The sequence below is a fragment of the Phyllopteryx taeniolatus genome, chromosome 20 (assembly GCF_024500385.1).
Source record: "Phyllopteryx taeniolatus isolate TA_2022b chromosome 20, UOR_Ptae_1.2, whole genome shotgun sequence".
Lineage (NCBI taxonomy): Eukaryota > Metazoa > Chordata > Actinopteri > Syngnathiformes > Syngnathidae > Phyllopteryx > Phyllopteryx taeniolatus.
The window spans coordinates 3,189,041-3,215,116 of NC_084521.1; the positions used below are offsets into that span (position 1 = coordinate 3,189,041).

Sequence of the window (26,076 nt, forward strand, 5' to 3'; positions counted from 1 at the left end):
TTGTGGCCCATTCTAGTCATTCTCCTTCCTGCTCGGGACCACATTAACGTTCATTTCACGAAAGTAAATACAAATGAATAAGAAAAGTGATTACAAATGAATCAAAAATAGTATAAAAATAGGACATCATTTAATATGTTCTAATTATAATAAAAACCGATGTATACAAATACTATTATATTTTTTCTTTTCAAGAATGTTAAGGGTCTGCCGTCCACACGCACATGCGCAGAATGTGTCCCTCGTTTAAAACAAAAAAAAAAAAAACGTTGGGCCTCTACGTCATCATGCGCATGCTCAGAACAGTTGCATTTAGCTGTTGTATTTCCGGCTTGCTGTTTCCAGCCGAAACCATGGCAGGAGTGAAAGCCTCTCCGTTTTACGGAGGTACGTTCGCTCTTTTAACTCCTCATTTTCATTTTCAACCCTTCTTCTGTGCCTCTTTCCGTCTCTCGCTCGGAAAGCACCTCTTGTTGAAAATGATGCCAATGGGGATGCTAGCTTCTTTTAGCCGGCGGTGATGCTTCCTTTCAGTCATGAGGTTTGCCAGCAGGATGTAGAAGCTGTCGGTTAATATTGTAACACGCACACACAAAACGTCAGATTATTTTATGTATCTTGTCTTATTCCTCAACGCAGTTATTGCTGCCCTTATGAGTTCGGCGGTACTTGCCTTTGTAGAGGATCTCGACGACACGTAAGTGCTATATTTAAACCTTGTGAGACTTTTTTTTTTTTTTTTTGTATGATGTTAAACATAAAAGGTTACTGTAATCATGGACTTGTTTCTTTGGCTTTTCATACAGTACATTTTCAATTTGAATATGATCTTACTGACTGCTCAATGAAGTATAAAGTTCATTTCTTATTTTCAGCATGTATTATAAGGGGTCTGCGTTTCTGTTTTGTAGATTTAAAGAGACAAGAGTGAATGACATCTGGCTGGTTGATGTAAGTTTGAGCGCGCACACACACACACACACACACACACACACAGAAACAAAGACACACACATACACAAACAGACTCACACGCTTAACCAACTGCATGCCAGGCCGGATGCCGCCGGGCTCATCCCTCACGGAAGTAGCGGCATGCGTGGTGGAAACAGGCAGCGGGGCTGAATGGAGGGTTGCATTGTGTTTGTGATCACGTCAATGACAAGCCATGCATGGAGGGCAAAGCCAGGCGGCCTTATATTACAGTTGGAGTCGCTTTTGGGCCTGCAGAGTTGACGAAAACGAGCCCAACCCGATGAGGACTATCTTCTTGTTTGCCTTGTGATGAAGCAATCTTAAATCTCTTTAATCTTTAATCTCACTCACCAGGCCAGGTTAGGACTCTGGTACGCCTCTGATAAAAAGGTGGAAAGATGGCAAATTCTCGGGTCGACCCCATGCCCCATCGGCCCCTCGTACACAGCGAGAATGTCCGTTTTACTCGACAATGGCGTACTATACTCAGAATTCGTGTTTTTGGAATGAACAGTTGATTACATGAAAACAATCGCCATTACGTGGAACACCGAAAAATGTCTGAAAATGTTGTAATATGCATGCCGGTTCAGCTTTTACTTTAAATGGCCACTCAGTTTCCAGATCTTCGTCCGTTTTAAGTCCATCCATTCCCTGTACCACTTATCTGTACTAAGGTCATGGTCTGAAATCAGAACCTCAATGATCGAAAAAGGTGTTATAACTTCTGTCAATACCTCACATTCAGTTCTATGCGCCGTGGTGCGGCTACTGTAAAAAATTGGAGCCGGTGTGGCACGACGTGGGCGCCGAGCTGAAGCTCTCTGGGTCGCCGGTCCGCGTCGGCAAGATGGACGCCACTGCTTACTCGGGTGAGTCGCTGTCATTTATTATTGTTTATTTGGTGAAGTAAATGTACGCATCTTCTGATTGGATGACTTTTTGGTCTCCCTTTTTGGTAGGAATGTCGTCAGAGTTTGGTGTGCGCGGTTACCCCACGATAAAACTGTAAGTGTGTCTGAGGTAATCAAGAATGCTATTAATTTTGAAGCATGTATTGGGAAGAGGGTTAATGGTCACATTTGTACATTTTCCCTTTTGTTGATTGACTCTTATACTGATCTAAAAACTTCAAGGGTTATATTAACAAGGTTAAAGAAAGAACACTATTTTGAGTGATATCAAAGTTTAGATCAGATCAAAGGGTTCATCCACCAACCTGGCAGAGCAAGAACCCTATTGATATTTTCATATTATGTAATTACAGCCATTCGCTCCATGAACTGTCATCTTTTCTCACAATCAAGACAGACATTTTCTAATAACTACTGCGATACATACGCTGTATATATCAAATATATTAAAAGTACTCTGTTCAAGTGTCAGGTGCATTAACTTGTCCGACTTCCTGCGTATTAGCATTTCTCTCCCTCACAAGCTGAGAGTCAGCCCCTAATTTTTCATCATCTTCTCAAAAGCTGTGCTGATCTCAAATCCAAAGCGATGCAACGTCGCCATCTACTGGGATCTGTTAGTCATTCCAGAGGTTTACAAACCTGCATTTCACAGACAAGCTCGGCGAAACCCTCTTCCACACCCAAGCGCTGAGAAACATACTTGACGAATATATACGTCGGTGGCGATAAACAGTTGGGAGTCCAGTTAATGAACTTTACCGTCCATGGCAGTGAATGAGTTAATGATTTCCAAAATTGGGTGACATGGTACGCTTTAAATTTAAACCAGCACTGTTTTTTTCCGCCCTCACCGAGCTTTTTCATTTGCATGAAATTTCCCTGCACCTGGCGTGTCTTTCATCAAGTTTGTTCTCAGATCCTCTCAAGTCTTTTCCTCTGGAGGTTTGGTCTGCAGAGATGTGGCCTTTCGGATGGAACACACTGTGGTGGTGCTGTTGTTGCTGTTGTTGCTGTTGCTTCCCTGAGGCGAAATCAAGACAAATCTAGCTCACAGCATGTTACCTAAATTCTATTGACGCGACACCTCCAGTTGCTTTTAATCATACGTGACAATTTTCACATGAAATTAGCTTTTGCAGCTTGATGTAGTCATGAATAATTCATGCGTAAAAAGCATTTTTCTTATTTAAAGTGACCACGGTAGGGGTTTCATCGAGCTCATTTTGGAAACTACAATACATGCAGAGCAGGCGTGTGATGAAACTTGCATCAGAGGAGCTTCTCCCCACCCCCACCGACCACCCGTTTTCAACCTTCCCCCCCACCGCCCCTGAGACCATTAAGCCTTGTGGGCTGATGCAACCTCAGCCACATTCCACGCCACTGTGCTCTTTTTAGTCCAGGTGCCAGCACTCCAGTTGGTGCAAGTAGAAAAGTCTGTAAAAAAATATCCATCCATCCATTTTCTATACCGCTTATCCTCACACGGGTCGCGGGCTGCTGGAACCTATCTGAGCTATTTTCGGGCAAGAGGCGGGGTACACCCTGAACCGGTCGCCAGCCAATCACAGGGGCACATAGAAACAAACTATCATTCGCGCTCACATTCATACCGAGACTATTGCTCATGTTTAGAGTTTCCAATTAACTTACCATGCATGGTTTTGGGATGTGGGAGGAAATCGGAGTGCCCGGAGAAAACCCACCCAGGCACGGGGAGAACATCCAAACTCCACACAGGCGGGGCCGGGATTTGAACTGTGAGGCAGAGGTGCTAACCAGTCGCCCACCGTGCCGGCGATAGCAAAACAAACCAAGAAAATCCAGTCAAAGATGCATTTGAAAAAAAATAATCATTTGAAATCTTTGTGTAAAGCTTCCTCCAATTTTGGTTACAAATATATAGCAGTATTTTAGAGAAAATATATTCGCTCAAACTCATTTTACACATGTATAAGGGATTAATAAAAAAGTCAAATATTTTTGCTGAAATACAATCATTTATTATTTAAGGATCAATAGATTTGTCATTTACAATATATTTTGGGTGCATTGCAAGCAAATTCTGAAACTAAAAACTTGATCAACATCAAATAGGCTACCTTTTGGGTCCAATCAGGTTCAGATGAAAAATATATATATTTTTTAATGCATCTTGCTCCACAATATGTGATGTTTTCCGAACTAAATTGTGGAATTGTGTCTATCTTCACAGATTGAAGGGTGATCTGGCCTATAATTACAAGGGTCCAAGGACAAAAGACGACATCGTAGAATTTGCCAATAGGGTGGCAGGGTGAGCGCCGCTGATGCTTTGCCGATATCGCCGTACGGAATGCCTTAATCACTACCCGCATCTCCACGGGAACACTTTGTCGCACTTGATAGTGTGGGTCAGCCATATTTGCTACACGTCGCACTGATTTCCACAGATTCTGTTTTTCACTCAGCTCCAATTTGAGTTGGGTTTAAGTGTTTACAGATTAACCGCTGGGTGGCGCCACAACCGCACAATGCCAACTCCCTCACCGGCCACAACATTAGGTACACTTGGTGTCCTCCAATACATTCAAATGTGTTTTGACATTTTAACCGTAATAACCAACCACAATATTAGCAACGACACTGATTATGATGCAGTTACTACTACTAGTATTTAAGGCAATATTTTTGATACAGCTTTTGTCTTGGATCTCATTAGCTTGTGCCGCATTCACATGCAATTTCTCCAGGAATTGCACTTTCTAGTACCTAATGTATGGGCACCTGTTCCCCATTTATTTAAATGAGGAATACCTCGATCCCCTCTTTGCAGGCCGGCAGTTCGAGCCCTCCCCAGCAAACAGATGTTTGAGCACATGATGAAGCGACACGACGTCCTGTTTGTGTACGTCGGCGGGGAGTCGCCCCTCAAAGTAAGCGTGCGTGACGTGAATGTCTCTTTTGGATACAAGAATGCTGAAAATGCCTTTTTTTGTATTGTCTTGGCAGGAGAAATACAACGACGTCGCCACCGAGCTCATCGTCTTAACGTATTTCTTCTCGGCCTCGGAGGACGTCCTGCCAGAGGTAACAAATAAGCAAAAGATGGTTTTAACTGGTAGTTTTCTTGCTTTTCACTCAAGCTGTGATCCATCATTTTATATTTGTATTGATAGTCAGCATATGGTCGCTTGAAAATATGCCTTTAAGTGATATTTCATCAGCCGTGTGGTGTGAAAAATATATCATCCTGCCCAGTGAAGCTTAAAATCTGTTAAATGTGCTCAGCATGGTTATTTGTCACCCCGCTGACTAAATGCATACCTCAGGTTTGCTATCCTGTTTAACATTTGCCACGTGTAAACTCGCTTTTAAAGCAGCCATATTTGTGTTTTTCAGTCTGTAACCTTGCCGGAGCTGCCTGCGGTTATCGTGTTCAAAGATGGCGCCTACTTCACGTATGACGGTGAGTGCTGCTCGCCGAACGATGTCGCGGGCTGTTCTGTCAACCCCCCGCCGCTCATGCAACCGCGCTCCTCTTTGATCTTTCCGCCACGGTGCGGCAAGGCCCCAAGCCGTGTCACAGCGGTTTTCTCCCCAGGCGTACCCGCGTAGCAGGCCGCCGTGGGCGTCGGAGACCGCAGAGCTTGTAGCGTACACGCCGTCGAGTCGTAAATTACATGTGATGTGGGAGAGTATTGGATTTCAAGGTTCCTGGTGCCCAGTTTTGAAGTTCCACACCGCAACAGAATCATTTCACCACATTACTTTAATGGTCGCTTGTACTCTGCGGCCGCTTTGGGTTGTCGCTGCCAGGCGGGATTGTAGAGTGTCAGTGCCAATGTCCATCTCTGCCTCTTGTGTGTCGGATTCTTGCACCACGATCAGGCTCATAAAACAGCCGAGCCTCGTAACAACAACACGACTCATCCTGCTAATAATACTGTTAATGGCTTCGGTCCAATAATGATCTGGAATTGAGGCCAGTTTCACTGTGATTAAAAAAAAAATTTTTTTTTTGATAGCTCCGGAAGGTCCTCCTCTCTGGATGCGAACTTTCAACTTGTAAATTTTTTAGATCAATAGCAATGTGCTTGCTTAAAATATTGTTTTTCCTCAGTCATCCAGGTCTTGATGAATCGCAAAGGTTGAATCGAGCCAACTGGGCTCTTCTTGTTTGCTGAATTTGTTGTTGTTTTTTTGTATTCTGTAAATGTTCAAAAATGACTTGGGCAATTATTCTATTAGTCTAACGATATCTGAGTAAAATGGGCCACTGTTATTTAAATTCCTGCTGCAGCCCGTTTAGGCAGCAGACTATTGGGGCCAGAGTTGGTTGCACCCAGGTTTGCTCTGGTTGCTGGCAAGCTTCTGTTTTGTCATGATACAGCTACTGTAAAAGCATATATCAGGCTTCTTCATTCCCATCAAAACCATTGAAGAAGCATTCATGGTCCTTAAACAGAAATTGAATTTCCCAAAAAGTTACAACAAAGTTCGAAGCACACAAAATATAGGGATACCCGTATTACTAGGGTGTTTTGTATCACCACCTACACTTAATCTATGTGTACATTTTGATTCCCCCCGTCTACGCAGCAGATTTAGTGGGGCCAGCGCTAGCTGCACCCTGGTCCGCCCTGTTTTGCTGGCGTACAGTCACACGCTTGAAGCTATATACACACATATAGATATAGCAACTATAGGACATCTTCTTTCACACCAAACCCATCCAAGCAGGCCTTTATGAATATTGAACAGAAAAGTCCTTTCCAAAAAGTTTGAGGCATACAGTTGTCCAAGAAATTCAGTGGAAATAACAGTTATAGCAGAAGTTTGTCTCTTCTGTTTGTATTGCCAAATACGCCTTTTCTGCGTAATAAAGGCAGTTTTAGATTTCTACCGATTCGTGTGGCCGGAATTGTTGGAAAGCAGTCACGCTTTACTCTTCTATATAGCGACTATAAAAGCGTTGTTTGTTGAGGCGAAGGTTAGGTTGAACAAATTCCTCACGGTTACCAAAATGCTATGCCTTATACACAACACACGCTTTCTCTTCTATATGGACTGCATTTTTGCCGTACTGAGGCTGACAATTCCTAGAAAACGCAACCCAGATCTCCTCCTCCCCCCGCTTAGATCCAAGGCACTGCTGTCGTTCTTGTGACTGTGAAGAGACGAGACACGGCGTCTAAATCCAGCGCCTCATTTTACGCAAATCATTCAACGGCGCCTCGTTGTTTAGGTTCCACAGCTTTAGCGCACATCACAAGCCACATCATTTTTTTTCTCCTCCCCCCCCCCCCCCTTGAAGGCCACTGTTCAAATAAGAGTACAACACTGAGGCTCATGCATATTTAATTTCCCACAATCCTTCATGCTACACGGAAGCCGTTGCTTGGGAGGTTTTGATCAGCTGCCGGACGACGACGCGTCGGAAGGGTGTAATGAGCGAGGAGGTCGGCCTCGGCGCTATGCGGCGGAAGCCGCTTCGGCGTCGGGCCGTCTTAGTTAACGCGCGGCTTAAAGTCTCTCCGCTAATCTCTCTCCCGTTTGACTGCGGCGCTCCTCCTATGGGAGCGTACGAAACGCAGCCAGCTGTGAGGCGGAATTAGTTTGCATACATTTACGGCGGGCACTTAAGCGACAGACGGGCCGCCTAACGCACCATGACAGCGACGACAAGCCGCCGTGCCTCTGAAGATGATAACACGCCGGATCTTAGTCGGCATAGATGACGAAGATCGGCATTGAAAGCACTGCGATTGGTCAAAAGTATTTATAACATGTAAAAACGTTCTTTTTTTGTCATCTAGCTATAATGCAAAATACTAAAAAAAGGGAATGTTTCACCATCTGTTGTAGAAAATACACCCACCACTAAAAGACTAAAAAAGTACATGAGGATTTTGTGCCACACATTAAAGTTGAGATCAGACTTAGAAATGTTTTCATTTAGAGAAACCAAAGAGTTGATGTGACGTCCAATGAAATGCAATTATCTCCAAATGTTTTAAAAAATATTGTCCTTAGTTTTTTCTCAATTATTTTCTTTAAAAATGTTTAAAATATTTTTAATCTAGATGTATTTCGTAAAAAAAGTCTTTCTTTTCCCTCCCTTATGAATTGATTTATTTTATTTCAAAAATATATATATTTTTTATTTATTCCAAATTGAAGTGCATTTATTTAGTATTTTTTAGAGCGATATTGGTGGCATACGTTAAATTGAATAAATAATTGATTAAATGTAGCACTAAATAATAATTTCGATACAATATTAAATCTAAATTTAAAAATGTGTACATATATATATGTATATTAGAATCTGAATTTTATTGAGGAATTTTCCTAGAGTAGTAAAATTAAGCTTAGTGTTCATACAATAAATAAACCAAAATTCTATTCTCAGTAAACAGCTTAACAACAGTTGGATCACAGCTTTGAATATATATCAAGGGTAACTTGACATTTTGACTCCGTGTAGCCTCTGCCGAGTTTGGATCCGTGGCAGTCGGTCTCTAGGGTCTTGTGTTCCATTAACCATCCTCCTTGAATATGTCAAGGCTCCCCATTCCACCTCTGTCTGCACTTGACATTGGATCATCGTGTGGGTATTTTTTATTGATTGATTTATTTTTTAATTCCTGAGGCCTTCCGAGTGAACTCTGGCGGGCCGTACGGAGCGGGTTGAGAACGCCGTCGCCTGGGATGAAAGTGGCTGTAATATGTTTCAAGGTGAAGCAGATGCAGTGAAGGCGGGAGGTGGGAAGGAATGGATGGGCGGAGCGTGGTTTCGTGGAGGCCTCCGGCTCGCCCTCGTTTCTGGGGGAAGGAAGAGCGTCTGCCCATAAAAGCAGAACATCTGTGGAAAGAATGCGCTGGAGTTGACTCAGCAGCTTTCTCACACGAACTCGCCATTAATATCCACACCAATAATGACCTTGCACTGTCAAAATGAAGCTTTTCAAGCATCGTGTTCACTATTAGGCCCTTTGGCGCGGGTCCCTGCCTTGCTTAAAAAAGCGTGTCAAAGTCATTGCCGAGCTTGTAATTACTCTCACGGTGGCCGTAAGGTCGTGATAACGTATTATTGTGTCGTAATGAGCTCCCCGTCGCCTTTTGACGTGGATAATGAGCATCCTGTGAGCGCTTTTTAGACGCTTTTATACTATTTTTATCCACAGGAGAGCGATCGACTCCACATGTGGCCGCCAGATGTGCGAGTGGCAACATGCGGTGTGTACACACGCAACCCTCTATTCCACCCCGCGTTCCTTGTTTTCCATCGTGCCCCTGTGTTGCAATAAACACCTACACCTCTCTTGAAATGCGTTTCAAGCAGAAACATGAGCAATAGTCTCGGAAAGTGTCACGCCACATTGATTGCAAGATTAAAAATGACACTTACTACATACTACACGAGTATTTGGACACCGACAGGAAGTGGAAAGTGAAGACAATGTGCAGTTGTCCCATGCCCCCACCCACCTCCGGCCCCCTTTTGTCGCTGTAACAGCTTCCTCAATTCTGGGAAGACTTTCAACAAGATTTTAGAGCGTCATAGGCACCCAACGGTCCTTGTTCTTTCATAACAAAGTTGTTCAAGCACGCCTTTATGGAACTTAATTTTATGCACTAGGTCACTTCTCTGCTACAGATTAATACAAAAGGCTAAACAGGTTTGATACCACCTCTGATATAACACATTTGCTTAAATTTCCATTAAGTATGTTATTATTATTATTTGAAGACACTGATCATGTTAATTATTTCTTCAAATAATGATCAAAAATAATTTAACAAGATAGGAAACAACACTGTTGAATTCTGTAAATCTGTTTACACAACATTCCTTTGAAATCAAAATGTGCCAACAGTGGTGATCTGTTTTTAGAAAAGAATCGCGGGCTACTCATGTGGTCCTTGGGGCACCATGTTGGTGACCTCTGCACTTGCAGAGGCGTGTCGCCGTAGTTTGTCCATACAGGTGTGTTAGTGTGGATCCTTAAAAAGTCAACTATTTGGTTTTCCCAAAATTTTAAATCCTTATCCTTCAAAAGGACACCAAATATTTCAAGATCTGCTGCAAACAATAAGCAAAAACCTTCTTAAAAGGAACATCTTATGTAAGTGACTTTGTGGCTTGCATACAAATTCTTGGGTCTTAGGAGTGCCTGCCCACCCATCAAGTGTGAAAAGAAATCTTTCATCTACTGAATTCTGAAAATGTCTGAGTGAGCTGTTCTGAATTTTGCAGAACTGTGGTGTCAAAATTTGCTGAATAAGGTTTCTCCACCGGCTTCTGGACTTCTCTCTCCAGAACACTGTAAATTTGTTGACTTGATGGGGGTTTTGTGTCTGGCAATGTGTGATGTCTCCACAAGTGAGAAAACAATGTATGCTTTTATTGTCTTTTTATGCGGGCTTGCATGTGGTTTGCAGTTTGCACTTGAAACATTTTTTTTAAATTTTATTTTATTTTATTTTTCTTTCCGACTTGGGTTTAACAAATAGCTTTACCCCTAGTCGTCATTGTAACATACTCACCATAATATAGAGCCCATACATTTTAACGAGGCCTTGACAAAAGTGTCAAAGTCTTTAGCTCTAGCTTGCTTGAACCTGCAAATACCCTCACAGTGTGTACCTGTATCGTCACGTAAACTCGTCACCATTCTGCCCTAAAACCACTTACATCAGAGTTGAGCTGACCTCGCAGTGCATTACTAGACAAGGTTGTGTTTGTGCATCCGTGTTGCAGAGTACGTGGACGGCAGCCTGACCACTTGGGTGAATAGGGAACGCTTCCAAGGGTACCTGCAGATCGATGGCTTCACGCTGTACGAGCTCGGAGAAACAGGTACTCTACATGAACCCGTTTTTTCTCCCCCACTTCAAATTATTTCCAATCATCACAGCCTCAGAGGTACCCAGCAGTTGGGTCGTTTAAGGACATTCACTCCTCCAAATCCGTAGCACATTGCTCTACTTTGCAGACGCTCCCTCCCACAGGAAGGCTCGAGCTTAGTGCAAGCAGCAGTTTAATGTGAGGCTGCGCGCCGTGTAATATTAGATCCAGCAGCATTTCAGTCTTTAATGCGCACCTTCCTGTGACGGGGGTTTTGATTTAGCCGCTTCTTTCGCCCCCCCTGCACCTAACAAGCTCTCCCGCCACGCCGAAATGCTTTTTAATTAGACCGTTGCCGATTAAAGACAGAGGCTTTGAAATTGTCTGAAAGATATTGGAGGAGTGTGACGCTCCATGAAAGTATGTTAGGTCTTGTGTTGAAAGTGTTGGGAGTGGAAGTGTGTCGCCGACGGAATAACATTTTCCGATAGGCGGCCCCTCGTCAGACATGCAACGGAACTCGTGCTGACACAAAGCGTGGCGCCGTTCCCGTCTAAGTGGCCGTGTACCCGCCGCCCGGCAGGCGGTCCGTCCGTGCCCGTTTGAATCCGTTAGAGGCAAGGACTGTGACGCAGGCTGGGATTTGTTGCCCACTGGCAACCTCTTGGGAATATTTATTCGAAAAAATAGTTGGGTCTCACATATTCTGTATGACTTTGCATCAGTATTGGATTGTACGTGCCTCCACTAGTCTAAACGCGGTATTCTGATTAATATTGTGTTTGTGGCATAAGAATTAAGCATATGAATTCATAAATTTCCATCCATCTCAGGGGGCCGCCATGTTGTGCAATATCGCCCTCTGCATTTGGCCGATAATAATGTCACAACCCAACCCTAAAATTTTGTTATCACAATATACATGGGGAGTCCGCTAAACTGCTTTGGTCAAGTGCTGTTTATAATAAACAGTTTATTTCTTTACATTCTGTTTTATTGTATTTATTTTTGTTTGTATTTTGTTATTTGCAGGAGAGTAGAAAAAACAGACAGCACTTCAGGACAAATACAGCTTTGTATTTACATCATGATTTTCAGAACAAACAGCTGTTTTCACACTTGATTTTGTCCAACTACAGCACAGTTTATGCGATACGTTTTGGTAAACGCCTTTACGAATACAACCCGTTTTGCGCCGCTGCTAAAATGGCTCATTTACCAATAAAACAAACTGGCAGCGCTAAAAGTTACCATCAGGGGGCACTCCCGTCACAAGAGGCTGATTGATGGAGTGGCCAGCAGAGGCAAAGATGATGTTTTCTCAAGGATTTATCCTGGTTATGTTGGACGTTTTGCAGTGCTATTGTAACCAATCTATGCATTTTCACCCAAATCCAGCTAAATGTTTGCAAATAAGAATGAGGCTCACTTGAGCATCTTGTCTCACTCGCCGTTTTCCTCTTACCTGCTCCCTGTGATTGCTGTTTGTAATCTAGCAGCCCACCCCCTTGTCTGCTCCTTTAGGCAAACTGGTGGCGATTGCAATCATCGACGAGAAGGACCCCACAGAGGAGAGTGGCAGGTACCGAACCACCTTTAAGTGCACGGCTGTCCAATCAAGATAAGACTGCCCGCCGCGCGTGTTTGCCACCAATTTCAGGTCAAGTTTGCTCACAATCTTTGGTTTGTTTTCCTCCAGATTAAAAGCGTTGATTCAGAGGGTTGCCAAGGATTACAGAGAGCACTTTAACAGGTATGACATCCAATTTGTTGGTTTATTCAAAGACGGCGTGGCTATTTTTCATTGTGCTTCATTCAAAGAGGTAATGATGGAGTATGCTAGGTCCCAAATATTGCTGCTCTTTTTGCTGTCACTCGAAAGCTTTTCAAAGGAGACATATGACAGATTCCCCCCTTACAATTTAATAGCATGTCTGTGACTTGCTTTCCCCCCCTAACACTTTTAGGCACTTTAGACTTTTTCTTTTTCCCTTGCCTGGCTCAAATTAGCCTGTTATGAGGGGGTGGTCCTTTCTCATCCAAATGAGCCACCCCCTCATCCCGCCTCCCTCTTCTGCCGGGCCAATGCTACCATGATGACCAGGGGTGGAGCTACTTGTTGAGTCTTAAAACTGCGTGCGCAACGTAGCGGTGTCGACTGTATTTTCACTTGAGGTGGTGGCAAATGGTAACCAAGGCGGCGAATTGCAATTGTCAATTAATGTAGTGTTTCCGTGTGCTCTGGCAGTCGCTGTCCCCTCTGGTGGTGACGCACCAGGTAATAAGCAGAGAAACTGTGGCGGTGACTTTATGTCAGTTTTCCCCCACTGTTACATCACAGTGGTGCTCACTTACAGACACAAAATCCAACTGTTTGTATACATGCAGTTAAATAGTCATTTTTCTCCATAATATGCAACCTTTAAAGATCACATTGAAACAAACATGTTTTCAGTTCAAAATAATGACTGTGTGCTGCCAGTAGTCATGTATGTTTGGAATAAAGACGTACCAAAAGCTGAGCCCTTTCCGAGTTATTGCTTGTGGGCTCTTACCTTAAATATCACTGCTCCTGTAGGTTCCCGATTGCATACCCCCCCGTCCCCGCCGCCGCCCTCCTCCTTAAAGGCCTGTGAGATTCAATTTTAAAAGCCTTCACCTCGAGAACCACTGAGCCGATCTGATAATAAACGCGCCTTCAGTGGGTATCCCGGTTTATGGATTTATTTCCTCAGGGAAGGAAAAGTTGAAGTAAGCGGCCAGAATCCTCCTCCAGTGGAGATCATCCACCAGGAAAGGTTGGGCTCGGTTTGCTAAACTTGGACCTTAAATAAATAAATAAAAAAAAGAGAAGAAAAAGTAATTTAACATCTTGTATCTGCATACGTCCCCGAGTCCCTTAAGACATTCAGATTGAGACTTTTTATTAGCTTTGTTCCCACGCCGCCCCGCACTTGTCAGCGAAATTATCAATAAGCCAGAGTGATGTTTTCTATTGTGTTCGCTGGATTTCTGACACGCTCCCGTCTCCTCATAATCTCGTCATTGACATGCGCGCCGCTGCCATTATGTGACGCCTGGAGGGTAAAATGAATAGCAAGAGCGCACCTAATCAGTCATTCCCCCGGACTCCTGCTGGTACCATCTTACCTGGACTACCCACAATGCACTCTGCTGACACAATGAGATCCAAATTGAATTCCTCACCCTGCCGCCGTTGTGATGCTTTATTCCTGAAAACAGTCAGTGGCTTTTTCCCAGCCGGATCATGCGAATGGAGGAGAAGTTTGTTTGCATTCCGCCGGGACAGGAAGTTTACTTTTGTGTGTGTGTGTCTCTGTGTTTAAACATAAACTTAAGCCGCACTTAATTAATGTGGCCTTGTGTCCACAGAGACTTCCAGTTTGGCCACATGGACGGGAATGACTACATCAACAGCCTCATCATGGGGTGAGCGGCTAAAGTCTGCCTCCTTCTTCGCTCCCCCCTCCTCCTTGTCTTCCTCACTCCCTCACATCCTGTGCTACTAGCTTGCGTGCGGCTAATCTGCCGGTGTGCGATGGTGACAGTAAAACATACGACGGGTTTTACGTATGAGGATTAGCGGCGTATGTAGCAACACGTATAGCGTAATGGCTTGTCAAAGAGGTGCGCGTGCCAGTTGCTTGGTCATGCTCGCAAAAAGACCCACTTTTAATTAGACGGTTGGCGTGGGTGTGCGCCAGTGTGCCTGATCTAATAATGCGTCTTAATGTAATCTAGTATATGAGTAGGGCATCTGTTTCATGCTTCCTGGAAAACATCTGATGCAGTTTATTAAACAGTCACGCTGGAAATCTGTTGGATAAAAGGATGCGATTGGCCTTCCCGCGCTCGGTTTTCCAAGGTTTTCCCGGTGTTTGGATGTGGCAGCGCAGGATTAATTGCCCTCCTTTGAGGGATGAAATCCCGGCCCTGTCGATGTCCACTAATCCCGTCCCTCAGGAGGACCGGCGAAATAAATCTGATGGCTTTTTATCCCGCGTTCTGTCATCACGGCGATTACTGTGTCCTGGCAGCAGCCTGTCTGGCATCAGGCTGCCACTGCCTTCACCCTGCGGCACACACGCACACACATCGAGGACATTACTTAGGCTTACATTCATTTCCTGCACTAACCCTAAAGTAAACCACTCCTTGCTTAACTCCACCCCCCTTACCCTGACCTCTTGCTTCTTATCCCTCAAAACCCTGAAATTCATGTCATGCACATCGGGAAGCCATATACACACAATGCATTACTGACTGACACACAACCCTAAAACATCTTTACTGAAAGCGCAACCATTTAAAAAAAACAAAAAAAAAAACTCTAAAGTACTTATTGTGCGGACAAAATAAGCATTGGCTGTGTTTTTAAATTATTCAGTCGCTTTTCAAGTCATTAAGCTGACCGTCTCCTGGCGCCAGTGCCATAATTAGCATTTATATGAGATTGGAATTGATCTTAATATACACAACCACAACATTAGGTGCCCCTGCACAGTAATGAGAAAGTAATACAAGACCCATATTACATTTTTTTTTGCTTTTATGAAGATGATAATGCTTGTAAAGTTGGTAACCCAACTTTAACTAAATCTGTGGTTCCCAACAAGTGAGAGATCACATGTGCCATGGGAAATGAAAACAATTTTAATCAATTGGTCCCAAAATTATTTATTCACTATAAATAATGTATCTGTGTTTATCTATCTATGCCACACAGATCAATTAAGAGCTCATCCATTAGATGGCAGAAGGGACAATTAACCTGTGTTTCCACCTGTTGCCTTTCATACTACAGAATTTTAGCTGTGTGTTCAACTAAACAAGCCCAGATTTCACAGTGATTACCTAAATTTGTGAGTTTGAGTTCAATGCAGTATATGAAAATCTGTGTGTACTTTGAGACGAGATCATCATCGTCATAATTTCAGTTTCTATACTTAGTGACATTTTTGTTTGGTTCACGATAAAATTGTGAAAAAGGTTAGAAAACATTGAGTTAAGAAATGTCACCTGAAAATTGGATACAGGTGGATGTTAGGTCTTATCCCTCTAAAATGATAGTTTTCCTCAGGTAACAAAGTTATTCCTTTTCCATTACAATGTGTGATTCAGACAGTTTAGGCCATAAGACTGTTCATTGCTCTCCCCTCTGAGTGAGGTGAAGAGGCTAATCCATATTTATTTTAAATGGCCGCCATCTGGAATAGGCAGCACATTAGGTGGGATGCACATTTGTGCCGTGTGTGTGTGTGTCTGTGCGTGACTGCGAAGCTCAGCTGGTCAGCATGGCGAAGGGCCTTGATGACTCCGGTGCGTCGCGGGCAGTGATAGATATGCGCGGCTGCGTGTGCACTTTTGTCACCCGGTTAGAGTAACACTGCGGGGATGCGAAATGGCAGCGGCGTGATGGAGTGCGAGCGCGGCCCGGTTAGCTAGGGCGCGCAATCCGAGCTGAGGCGGCAGTGTGCTGGGGTTGGGGGGAAAAAAAAAGAAGAGGGATTGCTTGTTTGCATGACCTTGTTATCTGACTGAGTTGTGTAATTCCTCTGCTGATTTGTTCAAAGCAGGTGGCAGTTTCAGTGTTCGCCGGCTGTCTGTACACTATGTATGCTGTCTGCATCTTAAACTTCCATTTCCACTAAGCAGCAGAGGTCATTCCAGTTCACCACTGTTAGAAGTGTAAATCCTGATGTGTCTTGTAGTGTAGTAAACAGCGTGACATCATAGCGCGACGTCGCATTGTAAGGCTTCTTCGACACTACGAGCAAAGATGAAAAATGTAAGCGTCGCGCGACAGACAGCAAGCAGTGTCAGAAATGTAGAGAAATGATCTCACAAGTGCGCCTGCCTCTTGATAGTCTCTGACAGCGAGCCAACCAATAGGAAGACGGCCTGAAATTAAGTCAACACAGTCACAGCCACTATCAGCAGTAGGAAAAGAGCTGGAGAAAAAACACTCAAATGGAGGTGCACTATGTGTGTGTGTGTGTGTGTGTGTGTGTGTGTGTGTGTGTGTGTGTGTGTATATATATATATATATATAAAATACATACACACACACACACATACATACATCCATTGTCTATGTAGTGCATGTCCTAGTCGACATTTGGGTGAGAAAAGCGGGGTACAGCCTGGACTGATCGCCATTCAATCCCATGGGTGCATACTAGGGGTGGGTAAAAATACCTTAATGTCCTCACAGTCGCCGACGCACTTTTCAGCTGTTTATTGAACGGCAGGAGAACAGTAAAAAACACAAAGACCAGCACACTTTCGCAAGAGCTTGCGCCTCACCAGGCCCCGCCTCTTAAAGGTGCATGCTTTGTAGACAGACACTGCATATAGTAATTTCTATTCATATTATGCTTACAATTTTTTTTTCGTGTTCAAATATTAGGGATGTTCGATACCACTTTTTTTTTTTTTTTCCAGAGCGATACCAATACGGGTATTCACTCTTCAATCCTCACAGATGCCGATTACAGATTCCACTAGGACTTTTGATACATAACATCTCAAACCGCTGCAGTGTCGGCAAAGTACTAGCGAAGAGGACTTAATGTCAGGTTTGTTTTACCTTAAGTGTCGGTGGCTGGTATCGTCAGCATTCATTAGTACCTAGTACCTTGAAATAAGGTTGGAATCAGCCCGTTTCCGATACCTGGTGTCAGTACTTGCCCATCCCTATCAGATATGTTAAGAATGTGTTCAAAAAGTGTGTTTTAAATCATTTAGATGTGTTTAAAGCGAGTGGGAGGGGTAGAACTATATTAAATGATTATTATTTACTTTTTTCTATGGTGGTTAAATCACGTTTTTTCGTGGGTCTGTTCTTTTAGTGGACGCACATGTGTTCCCCTGGCCTGCCTGCTATAATTGAAAATGCTTTTTGGGCTGACTAACATAAAGCCTCCAAGCCTTTGCGTTTTGCATGCAAACTGTAAGCAGAAAACATTGAGGAAATTCCAGGCCTGGGCCCCATCTGCTTTTTGCCTCCTCCTTCCTCACACACAAGGAATTCTTGTTTTGAACGCATTCCCTTGGGAAAAGTACAAAGGCTTTGTCGATCATGCCATTGTGCTCTTCCGTGTGGCAATTTGTTACCACAGAAGCCACAATTTGTTCCCGCTTTGATGCCGGCGATCCGCGGTGCTGAGAGGATTAAAAAAAAAAAAAAAAAAAAAAAAAAAGCTATGTTTCCTCTTTTGTTTTCAGTGAGGTGACGGTGCCCTCCATTATCATCCTCAACACGGCCAATGAGCAGTACTTCCTGCCGAGCCAGCCGACCGAGACCGTGGAGCAGCTGGTCCAGTTCATCAGCGGCGTTCTGAACGGTTCTGTGCCGGTACGAAATTACCGTCCTCACACTTCAGCTCACCTCCCGCAAAGTATTTAGGTCCCGAGGACCAGGAAAGTTAGGGGAAAATAATAAAAATAAAATCACCGCCCGACCCCAATTTCAACAATCGCCAGGAAATTGGGTGCACATGTCTATCAGGAGAGGATTCATGAGAAAGTCATTTCAAAGCCATTTCAGGTGAATTCCATGGCTCGCTCTGATTTTTATTGTTATTTTTGAAATTACATGTAGGCAGGACTTATGAAGTGATTTTTTTTTAAAATATAATTTTTCAAATGAGCCCCAATTGGAAGCAGGTATCCTAGGCAGATGAGTGATTCTAAATTGCAAAGCTTTTTCTTTTTTTTTTTTTGCCTACACCAAACAATGATGACAGAGAATGGTGTCAAAGTCGGATCATTTTGAGTATTTGCCATGAAAAAACAGAGGCGGGGTTTGAATTTCCATTGCAATCGCACCAGTAGTCTTATTAATCAAACATGTTGCCTCGCAATTCTAATAACATTCACCCAATGAGGTATTTGTTGCAATCTCCTTTTGCGTGTTTAGATTTCATGTCACCATCCCTCCTGAACAGATTATCGCCAAATAATTCTTTTGGTCCAAGTCAGTGAGATTAATACAGGACTCTGAATTGTAATCCGCACGGTGTTCAGGAGAGGCTGCGCGTCCGTCAACTGTGTGCTCGCGGCACGTACCAAACCGCAGAAGCTAAACAGGCGCAGAGAGGCCCTCTCCTCCTTTTTTTTTTTTTTAATTAATTTTTGTATTTTTTTTTTTCCTCCCCCTCCCCTCCTGGAAAGCGCCTCGCTATTTTTTGCCTTGCATATAAAAAAAACCTACATCCTGGCGCATAAACAGTAGAATGTGGTAAAAACTGAAAAAAGAGGTGAAAAAGAGTTTTTTTTATTAATGAGTCAACTGTTTTTCAACCATCAGACACTTTATTAGGTACACCTGATCATCTATTGGCACCAGTTTTGATTGACACTGTTAGTTATTGATTTAACATGTTTATTATTGCGATGGTAGTTCGCAGTAAATGAAGTTTTTATGAAATGATTGTTTCATCAATTATAAATACACTATAAATATTTTAAAATAAGCACGACTTATTTTATTTATAAACTATTACATATTTTATGTACACATTTTATAGATTTTACATATATATATTTTTTCATCCACAAATGACCTGGCCCAACTCTAAAAATCAAATGTGGCCCTTGAGCACAAACGTTTGTAATCTCTTTGTAAAGGCAGAATTTCCTGTATCACCGTGTACCTAATGTAGTGGCTGGCGAGCGCACATGCAGATACCTCGTGCGGGAGCCGAAAGAAATCCCCTTTGCTCAGTCAGCCGTAAAGAGGATGAAAGGCGTGAGCGAGCGTCTGTGTGCGAGCGGGCCGGCGGCGCAGTTAGCTGCGTCTGAAGCGCCAGAGGACGCAGCTGACAGGCGGCGGCGCCTCATTTGCGCGTTATTTTGTGACAGATATGAAGTGTTTTTTTTTTTAAAATTTATTTCTTTTTTAAAAATATTTTCTTCTAACTGCCGGTGTCTCGGTTGCTAGCCAGGATTTGATGCGGCAACACAGGGACAGCAACATGCATATAAACAAATCTGACTGCCCGGTTCGCCAAAGTTGTCGGAGCGCACTATAATTGGCCCATCCGCTCACGCTAGCCACTGCCCAGGAGGTGCGTACTCCATGATTGAGCCCAAATGCAACTTTAAGGGCTTTTGGCACGCACTTTAACGTCAACACATGTTCTGCGAGGTGTCCTTTCTAAAAACGCCCATAATTGCAGATTGACGGAGTTGTCCTCAAGTAATTGCGACAAATGGCCGATGGCAAACAGCATGAATGTGAAATTAGCATATAAAAAATTTCCTGCGCCACTTCATTAAAATGTCGTGTCTTCCCTTCCCCGCAGGCGCACGGAGGTGACGGCTTCATCCAAAGGATCAAGCGTGTAGCGTTTGACGCCAGATCCACCATTATGGTAAGCTCCTATTAGACATTTTCGTCAATGAAAGTAGATTAAGGAATGGAGAGTTCATCTTTCTGCTGTAATGTTGCCGCAATTTCAGTGCACACTGGCACAAAAGTTTAGCTGCTAGCTAGTTGAGCATCCATAGCAAAAATCAGAGAAGAATGTCTCAGCCAAACGAGTATTACACGACCATGGTTGAAAAGTTAGCACTCACTTATTACAACAGAATATGGCCAACTCGCTTATTAGCCACACTGAACCTTTAAAGAAGTATTAGATTAATGATCTGATGTTTGCGAACTGGCTGATTTATGACTGCCCTCATTCCTTTCTGTCTTGTCTAGTCAAGATGAAGGCCCACTCATTCATTAGACACAACCTTTAAAGAAATGTTAGATGAAGCCTCGCATGTTTCTTCTGCAGCCCGTTTAGGCAGCAAATAAGATGATTTAAGACTCTTCTAATTTCTGCCTGTCACACCTATTCCAGAAGAAAGCTTACTCACTTATTAGCCACAGGGAACCTTCAAAGACTTATTGGAAACTTGCTCTGACCCTTTTTGTGCAGCCCGTTTAGGCAGCAAACAAGCTGATTTAGGACTCCCTTGTTATGTACAACACTTTGTTTCAGCTGCAGTGCTCTGTAAATAAAGTTGTTTTTGTTCCTTGTCTTGCTTAGTCGAAAATAAGACACACTCACTTATTACTCACAGGGAAGTATTAGACAAATACTCAAGTTTCTTCTGCAGCCCTTTAGGCACCAAACTAGCTGATTTAAGACTCCTATTTCTTTGTACACAGTGTTTATGTCTCAATATGCATCACTGCAGTTTAACCATCAAATAATATATTTCTGCCCCCCTTTTTTAGCCTTAAGTATCACTTCCATGTCAATGTTTCTAATAAACCATGTTTACCCCTCTTATTTTGCATGTTTAAAATATCTTTTAACGCAATGTAGACTTTTGTTTGCCTCTTATCTTGCATAAATGCTGCATTCAATATAGCCCATTACCAACTTCTGCACAGAGCATCACCCTACAGCCATAACAATACATATAAGAAATGTAAATCAAACACCGTATTAGCAGTAAGCCTCAATTATCAATTTAAAATTGTTTTTTTTTATGCTCTTTAAGTACCTCGGTAAATGCCAGCACCCGCACTCCCACCCATTAAACACCTAATGACGCGTCACGTATTTGTAAAGGGTACTCGTATTGTTACTTTCTCACGTGGCACTTGAGTAGTTTTAGACTGTCGCAATTGAGCAAAGAGTCTCCGGGATGCCGCATCGACCGCGTTGTCCTCGCCGCGCATCTCAATGCAAAGCAGGCGCGAGGGCGAGCGGTGACACAAGTAGAACAAATGCGCCCCGGTGTGTGTGTGTGTGTGTGTGTGTGCGTGTGCGGGCGGGTGTGGGTGTGGCGTGCGTGTGCACATTCCCTCTGGGAGACAAATGACGTTTGCAGGGCGGGAATATGCAAGGCAAGCAGTAAACAGGCTGAGGTAGGGGAGAAGGAGAACATGGAAATGATGGAGGAGGCTTTTCCTCAGGGTCTGTGCTTCTTTTGGGACTAATAGTGTTTACTATGCCACGGCCGTGAGCGGAGCGCTTGAACATCTGGCTCAGCCGTACTTCGAAGCTCATAAGAATTGCTCCAGGCATCAATTGCGATACAACTACCGAAATTGTGATGTCACCCAAAATGGTGGAAAGCAATGTGACATTTTTGGAGGGGTTTTATTCATCTCTCCTTCACTGCACGTCATCCCAGCTGTAGATAAACAACTCGCTGATGCACTTTTCAGCCGTTTATTGAACGCAGAAAGAACAGGAAAACACAAACACGGCCCACGCTGCTGTCGGCCACAACTCATGTCAGGACACTCACGTGCAGACTCGCCGCCGTCATGCCCCGCCTCTTAAAGGCACATGCATGAACACCGACACTACAATGCATGCAGTATTTTACATGCATACATTTTATACTTGCAATCTTGTGTGCGTGTTACATGTTTACAATGTGTTTAAAAATAATTTTTGCAATGGGTTTGCTTGAGTTTGAATAAGTTTAAATTTGTTTAAATCATTTGGGAGGGGTAAAACTATTAAATGTTTTATATGGTGTCGCTGTATTGCAGATTTTCACCCATTGCGGGTGGGTCTGGAACATATCCCTTGCAATAAAAAGGGCTTCACTGGAAATAATTTTTTTTTCGACCAATTAAATGTAATTGGAAAATTTCCCACAGCTCACCTGATAAGGAAAAGCCAAACGTCACACCTGTTGATCTCTCACAGCACACCTATGCACCACAGCACACTGCTTGGGAATCACAACGTGAGCGTAGCGTCGCCATCCCTGTCACATCTGGCAGTTGGGGTCTGTTGCTCTTCTCGTGGAGGGAGCGAGAGCATATGTCACTCTTGTCAGCCGGGCCGTGATTTAAGACTCCTATCCTTCCTTCCTTCTTTCCTTCCCGGCTAGCGTGTTCCACATTAGGGCCCACTAACTTATTAGCCGCAGGGAGCTCTTAAAGAAGAATTGGATAAATGCTCTCATGCTTACTAGTGCTGCTTCTTGGAGTATGCTGAGGATGCGGTCTGCCACCAAAGGGCTGCGGATTTGGCTCTCCTTGATGGGCTTAGGTTTTTCCACAGTAACCGTAGTAGCCAGAGAAAATTCTTCTCTCAGGGTACCAGCCGTGCGAGGATGCAGTTATTGACGCATCATCCACCTCAATTTCCACTGGTTTCCATTGTACTGTCGCTTTAATCACTTTAATTGCAATACAGTAATTACTTGAAAATGGCAATGCATGTGGTTAGTGGTGCTACAGAACACGTGATTCCTTTTTTATGGTTTACGTCTTCCTATGCAGTCCGTTTAGGACTACCAGGGCCTGAATTACTTACTAAATGTGCCCTCTGTTGGTGAAAGCCTTTAATCGTGCTGTCACGAAACTTGTCTCCGTCCACATCACTTTCCACAAGTATGCATTCCCCATTTTACTTTACATATCTGCAGCCCGTTTAGTTTGCCGACGAGCTGATATAAGACTCATTTTGTTCCTTCCCATCTGGCCTCGTCCATAATAAGGCCCAATCACTTATTTGCCACGGAGGCTTTAAAGAAGCATTACATAAATGCTCTCATGCTTCTTCTGCAACCCATTTAGGCAGCAGCCTCAATTGTGTCCTCTGTCTGTCTGTCTGTCATTCCTTCAAATTCTACAGACTCCGCATCATATCTTTCTTTACAAGAACATTGGCATGATGAATGTAACTCTCTCCTCTCTTACCCTGCCCCCCTACCCAACCGACCCTGCCCGACCGTCCTTTCCTTTTCCACCCATCAGTCAGTGTTCCGCAGCTCGCCTGTCTTGGGCTGCTTCCTGTTCGGCCTGCCGCTGGGCGTAATCAGCCTCATGTGCTACGGCATCTGCACGGCCGAGACGGACGACGGCTCGGACGACTTCGACGCAATCAAGCGGGAGGGTCTGGCCGACGAGGAGGAGGATGAAGAAGAGGAGGAAGACGAGGAAGAAGAAGAGCGAGAGGATGAGGAGGATCGACGGTTGGAGGGCCCTGAGGACGAGTTAGCGGGAGAGAAGGATCCGGAAGGGAAGAAAATGGATTAACACACACAGGGCTGTATGATGGATGGGTGGCTTGATGGGTGGATGAATGGATGTGACGTGGAACTCAGATGCATCAATGACGCATCTCGTGTTGATCTTTGTTTTTCCATCTCACTCGCCCGCTTCGAAGCTTGTCTTACCACAGACTCTCGTACCGTATTTCAGGGTCTTTATTTAAGATGGCCTTTTTTTTTCCCACTGTTGTGTGAAAACGGGACCCCAGATGCAGGCGTGTTGTGCAACCTCGTTAGCTAGTTGCTTAACGCCCGAACCGTTTCTTTCTTTTCCCCCTCCCCGCTTAGCCTCCAGTAGAACACAAGCAGGGTGAATGGTTGCCTTCATACAAAAAACGTCCGTCAACCATCCGAACACTTGAGAAGAAGTGCCCTAGACGGAAACGCTGCCATAAATTGAAAAATGTACACTTTTAGTTTTGTTTGTCATTGTTGTTGTAGTTCTAAGTTTCGGGGCGCTACATAACGTCTGCACAGCGCGATGCGCTTCAGCGGTTCCACGTGTACACGTCATATCCTGCGTCGCGACATCTGCTCTTAAAGCGTTTCCCAGCTGGATCGGTTACCATCAGAACTCTGTTATTTGGCTGATGCAGCTCAATCGGCGAGATGTTTAGATTCAGCCATGCACTCTGAGCATCCTGCAGGTTTACTTCCATACCCCCGCGGGTCCTTAATAACTCAAATCAAAGGGTTGTGGAACTCCACTATGGACAGAAGCATTGGAACAACCCCTAAATGATTCTTATTTAAGTGCATCCCAATACTTTAGTGTGTATGTGTGGAAGCTAAAATTAAAACGGGTGTCCAATTACACTATGGCCAAAAACATTGGGATAACCTCTAATTGTCCCAAGCCTGTTGTCCATGTATGTGTTGTTGTTCTTGTTGCGACCTTTGGCTTGTCCATCAGAAAGTTTACTAAAATCAAAAGGGGCATGCGCCTGCACTCTGGGCAAATGTCTTGGGACTGCTATAGAAACGTTTCCCCAGACTTTTCTCAATGTACTGTATGTGTGTCGACAATGCTAAGGACAAAGGTATTGGGACGACCCTTAACTGACTGCTATGGAAGTATGTTCCAAAACGTTTGTCGATGTGTCTGAGTTGGCTAAAATCAAAGGGATGTGCGTGTACCCTATGGCCAAAAGGGACAAATTGACTTGATATAGAAGTGTGTCCCAACACTTTGTGTCCGTGCAGTGTATGCACGCTGTGGACAGATGTATTGGGACAACCTCTAAATGATTATTGTGTATAGTGTCCCAGACTTTTGTCCAGGTAGTGTGTTAGTGTAAAACATGCATCTTCATGTTTTTTTGGTTTTTATTCCTCCATGCGTGACCAAAGTCTTTAATTTGGGTTTGTTTTTCCCACTACAAAATTCATGCACAGCATTTGGGGATACATGCTTTTTATAGGACATTTTGAAGCCTTTTTAAGAGAGAACATTTAGCTTTTTTTGGGGGGGGGGGGGGTTTCCAGTGATGCTCTAATACTGACTGGGAAAAAAAAAAAACTCTCTGCATTAACAAGTTACGTTTTAAACACTTCCTCTTCGTTTAAGATGAGCACAAAGATCAGTTGAAAAAGGTCTTTCCCCCACTGCAACTTTATCAAAGTTTTCAATTATTTTGACTGTTTGTGCCACGTAAAGGTTCCGTGCATTGGTAGAGGGGGAAAAACAAAAACAAAAATCTGTGCCCTTGGTTTGCCTTCTGGTCTTTGTAGTTAACTTCACATTGGACTGAAATAAAGAGTTCCCCTTCTTCTTGTTGACTGACATCCTCTTTTATTCCCTACACGTCCATGATATGCCTTTTTTGATTGACCTCCATGGAGACATCCAGCAATCCAATTATATATTTTTATGCAGATTAAAGCAGTGATTAATTGCTGCACGTTAATGTGAAAGTCTTGTATTTCTTCATCGTCCACTGAATTCCCGTTGAGGACTTGTCATAAGTATAATCGATTAAAAAAAACAAATAAATAAAAAATGTAATAAAATTAAAACATTAAAATACATGAAATATTTTTTAATAAATATAAAACTAATTAGAAAAATACATGACAAAAAAATACATTGAATTCACAGAGTTCTTAGCCTTTTTCCAAGACCAAATAATAATTTAAAAAAAAAACATTTACTAGATCAATTTTCAACCTCACTATGTTCGTTCCATATTTACAGAAGTATGGATACTCAAAAATTTTATCATTTTAACTTAAATGAACATGGTAAATAAAACAATGGGAAAGTGAAGGAAGCAAAAGAGTGAATGAATAAATGTCCATGTCCGAT

The 26,076-nt window shown here is 43.4% G+C and overlaps 1 protein-coding gene and 1 long non-coding RNA gene across 3 annotated transcripts; one reads left to right on the forward strand and one right to left on the reverse strand.

Annotated features, from left to right (window-relative positions):
- Nucleotides 1-79: 79 nt before the first annotated feature.
- On the forward strand, nt 80-25,542 carry LOC133470102 (protein disulfide-isomerase TMX3-like). 2 transcript variants are annotated; one of them, XM_061758015.1, is made up of 16 exons: nt 80-387; nt 640-697; nt 912-951; nt 1,723-1,846; nt 1,937-1,982; nt 4,107-4,187; nt 4,707-4,806; nt 4,883-4,960; nt 5,273-5,339; nt 10,638-10,736; nt 12,249-12,306; nt 12,424-12,477; nt 14,118-14,174; nt 17,973-18,102; nt 20,054-20,122; nt 23,476-25,542. In XM_061758015.1, the coding sequence occupies exons 1-16, from the start codon at nt 225-227 to the stop codon at nt 23,755-23,757; spliced, it is 1,506 nt and encodes a 501-aa protein (XP_061613999.1). In that variant the 5' UTR covers nt 80-224; the 3' UTR covers nt 23,758-25,542. The 2 variants fall into 2 exon arrangements, with proteins under 2 accessions (XP_061613999.1, XP_061614000.1); XM_061758016.1 differs by lacking the exon at nt 23,476-25,542 and adding an exon at nt 20,458-20,776.
- Nucleotides 12,487-22,780, reverse strand: LOC133470104 (uncharacterized). Its single transcript, XR_009785857.1, has 3 exons — nt 22,374-22,780; nt 13,932-14,818; nt 12,487-13,549 (listed from the first exon to the last, which is right to left on the reverse strand). It is a non-coding gene; the product is annotated as an uncharacterized LOC133470104 (long non-coding RNA).
- Nucleotides 25,543-26,076: the final 534 nt, after the last annotated feature.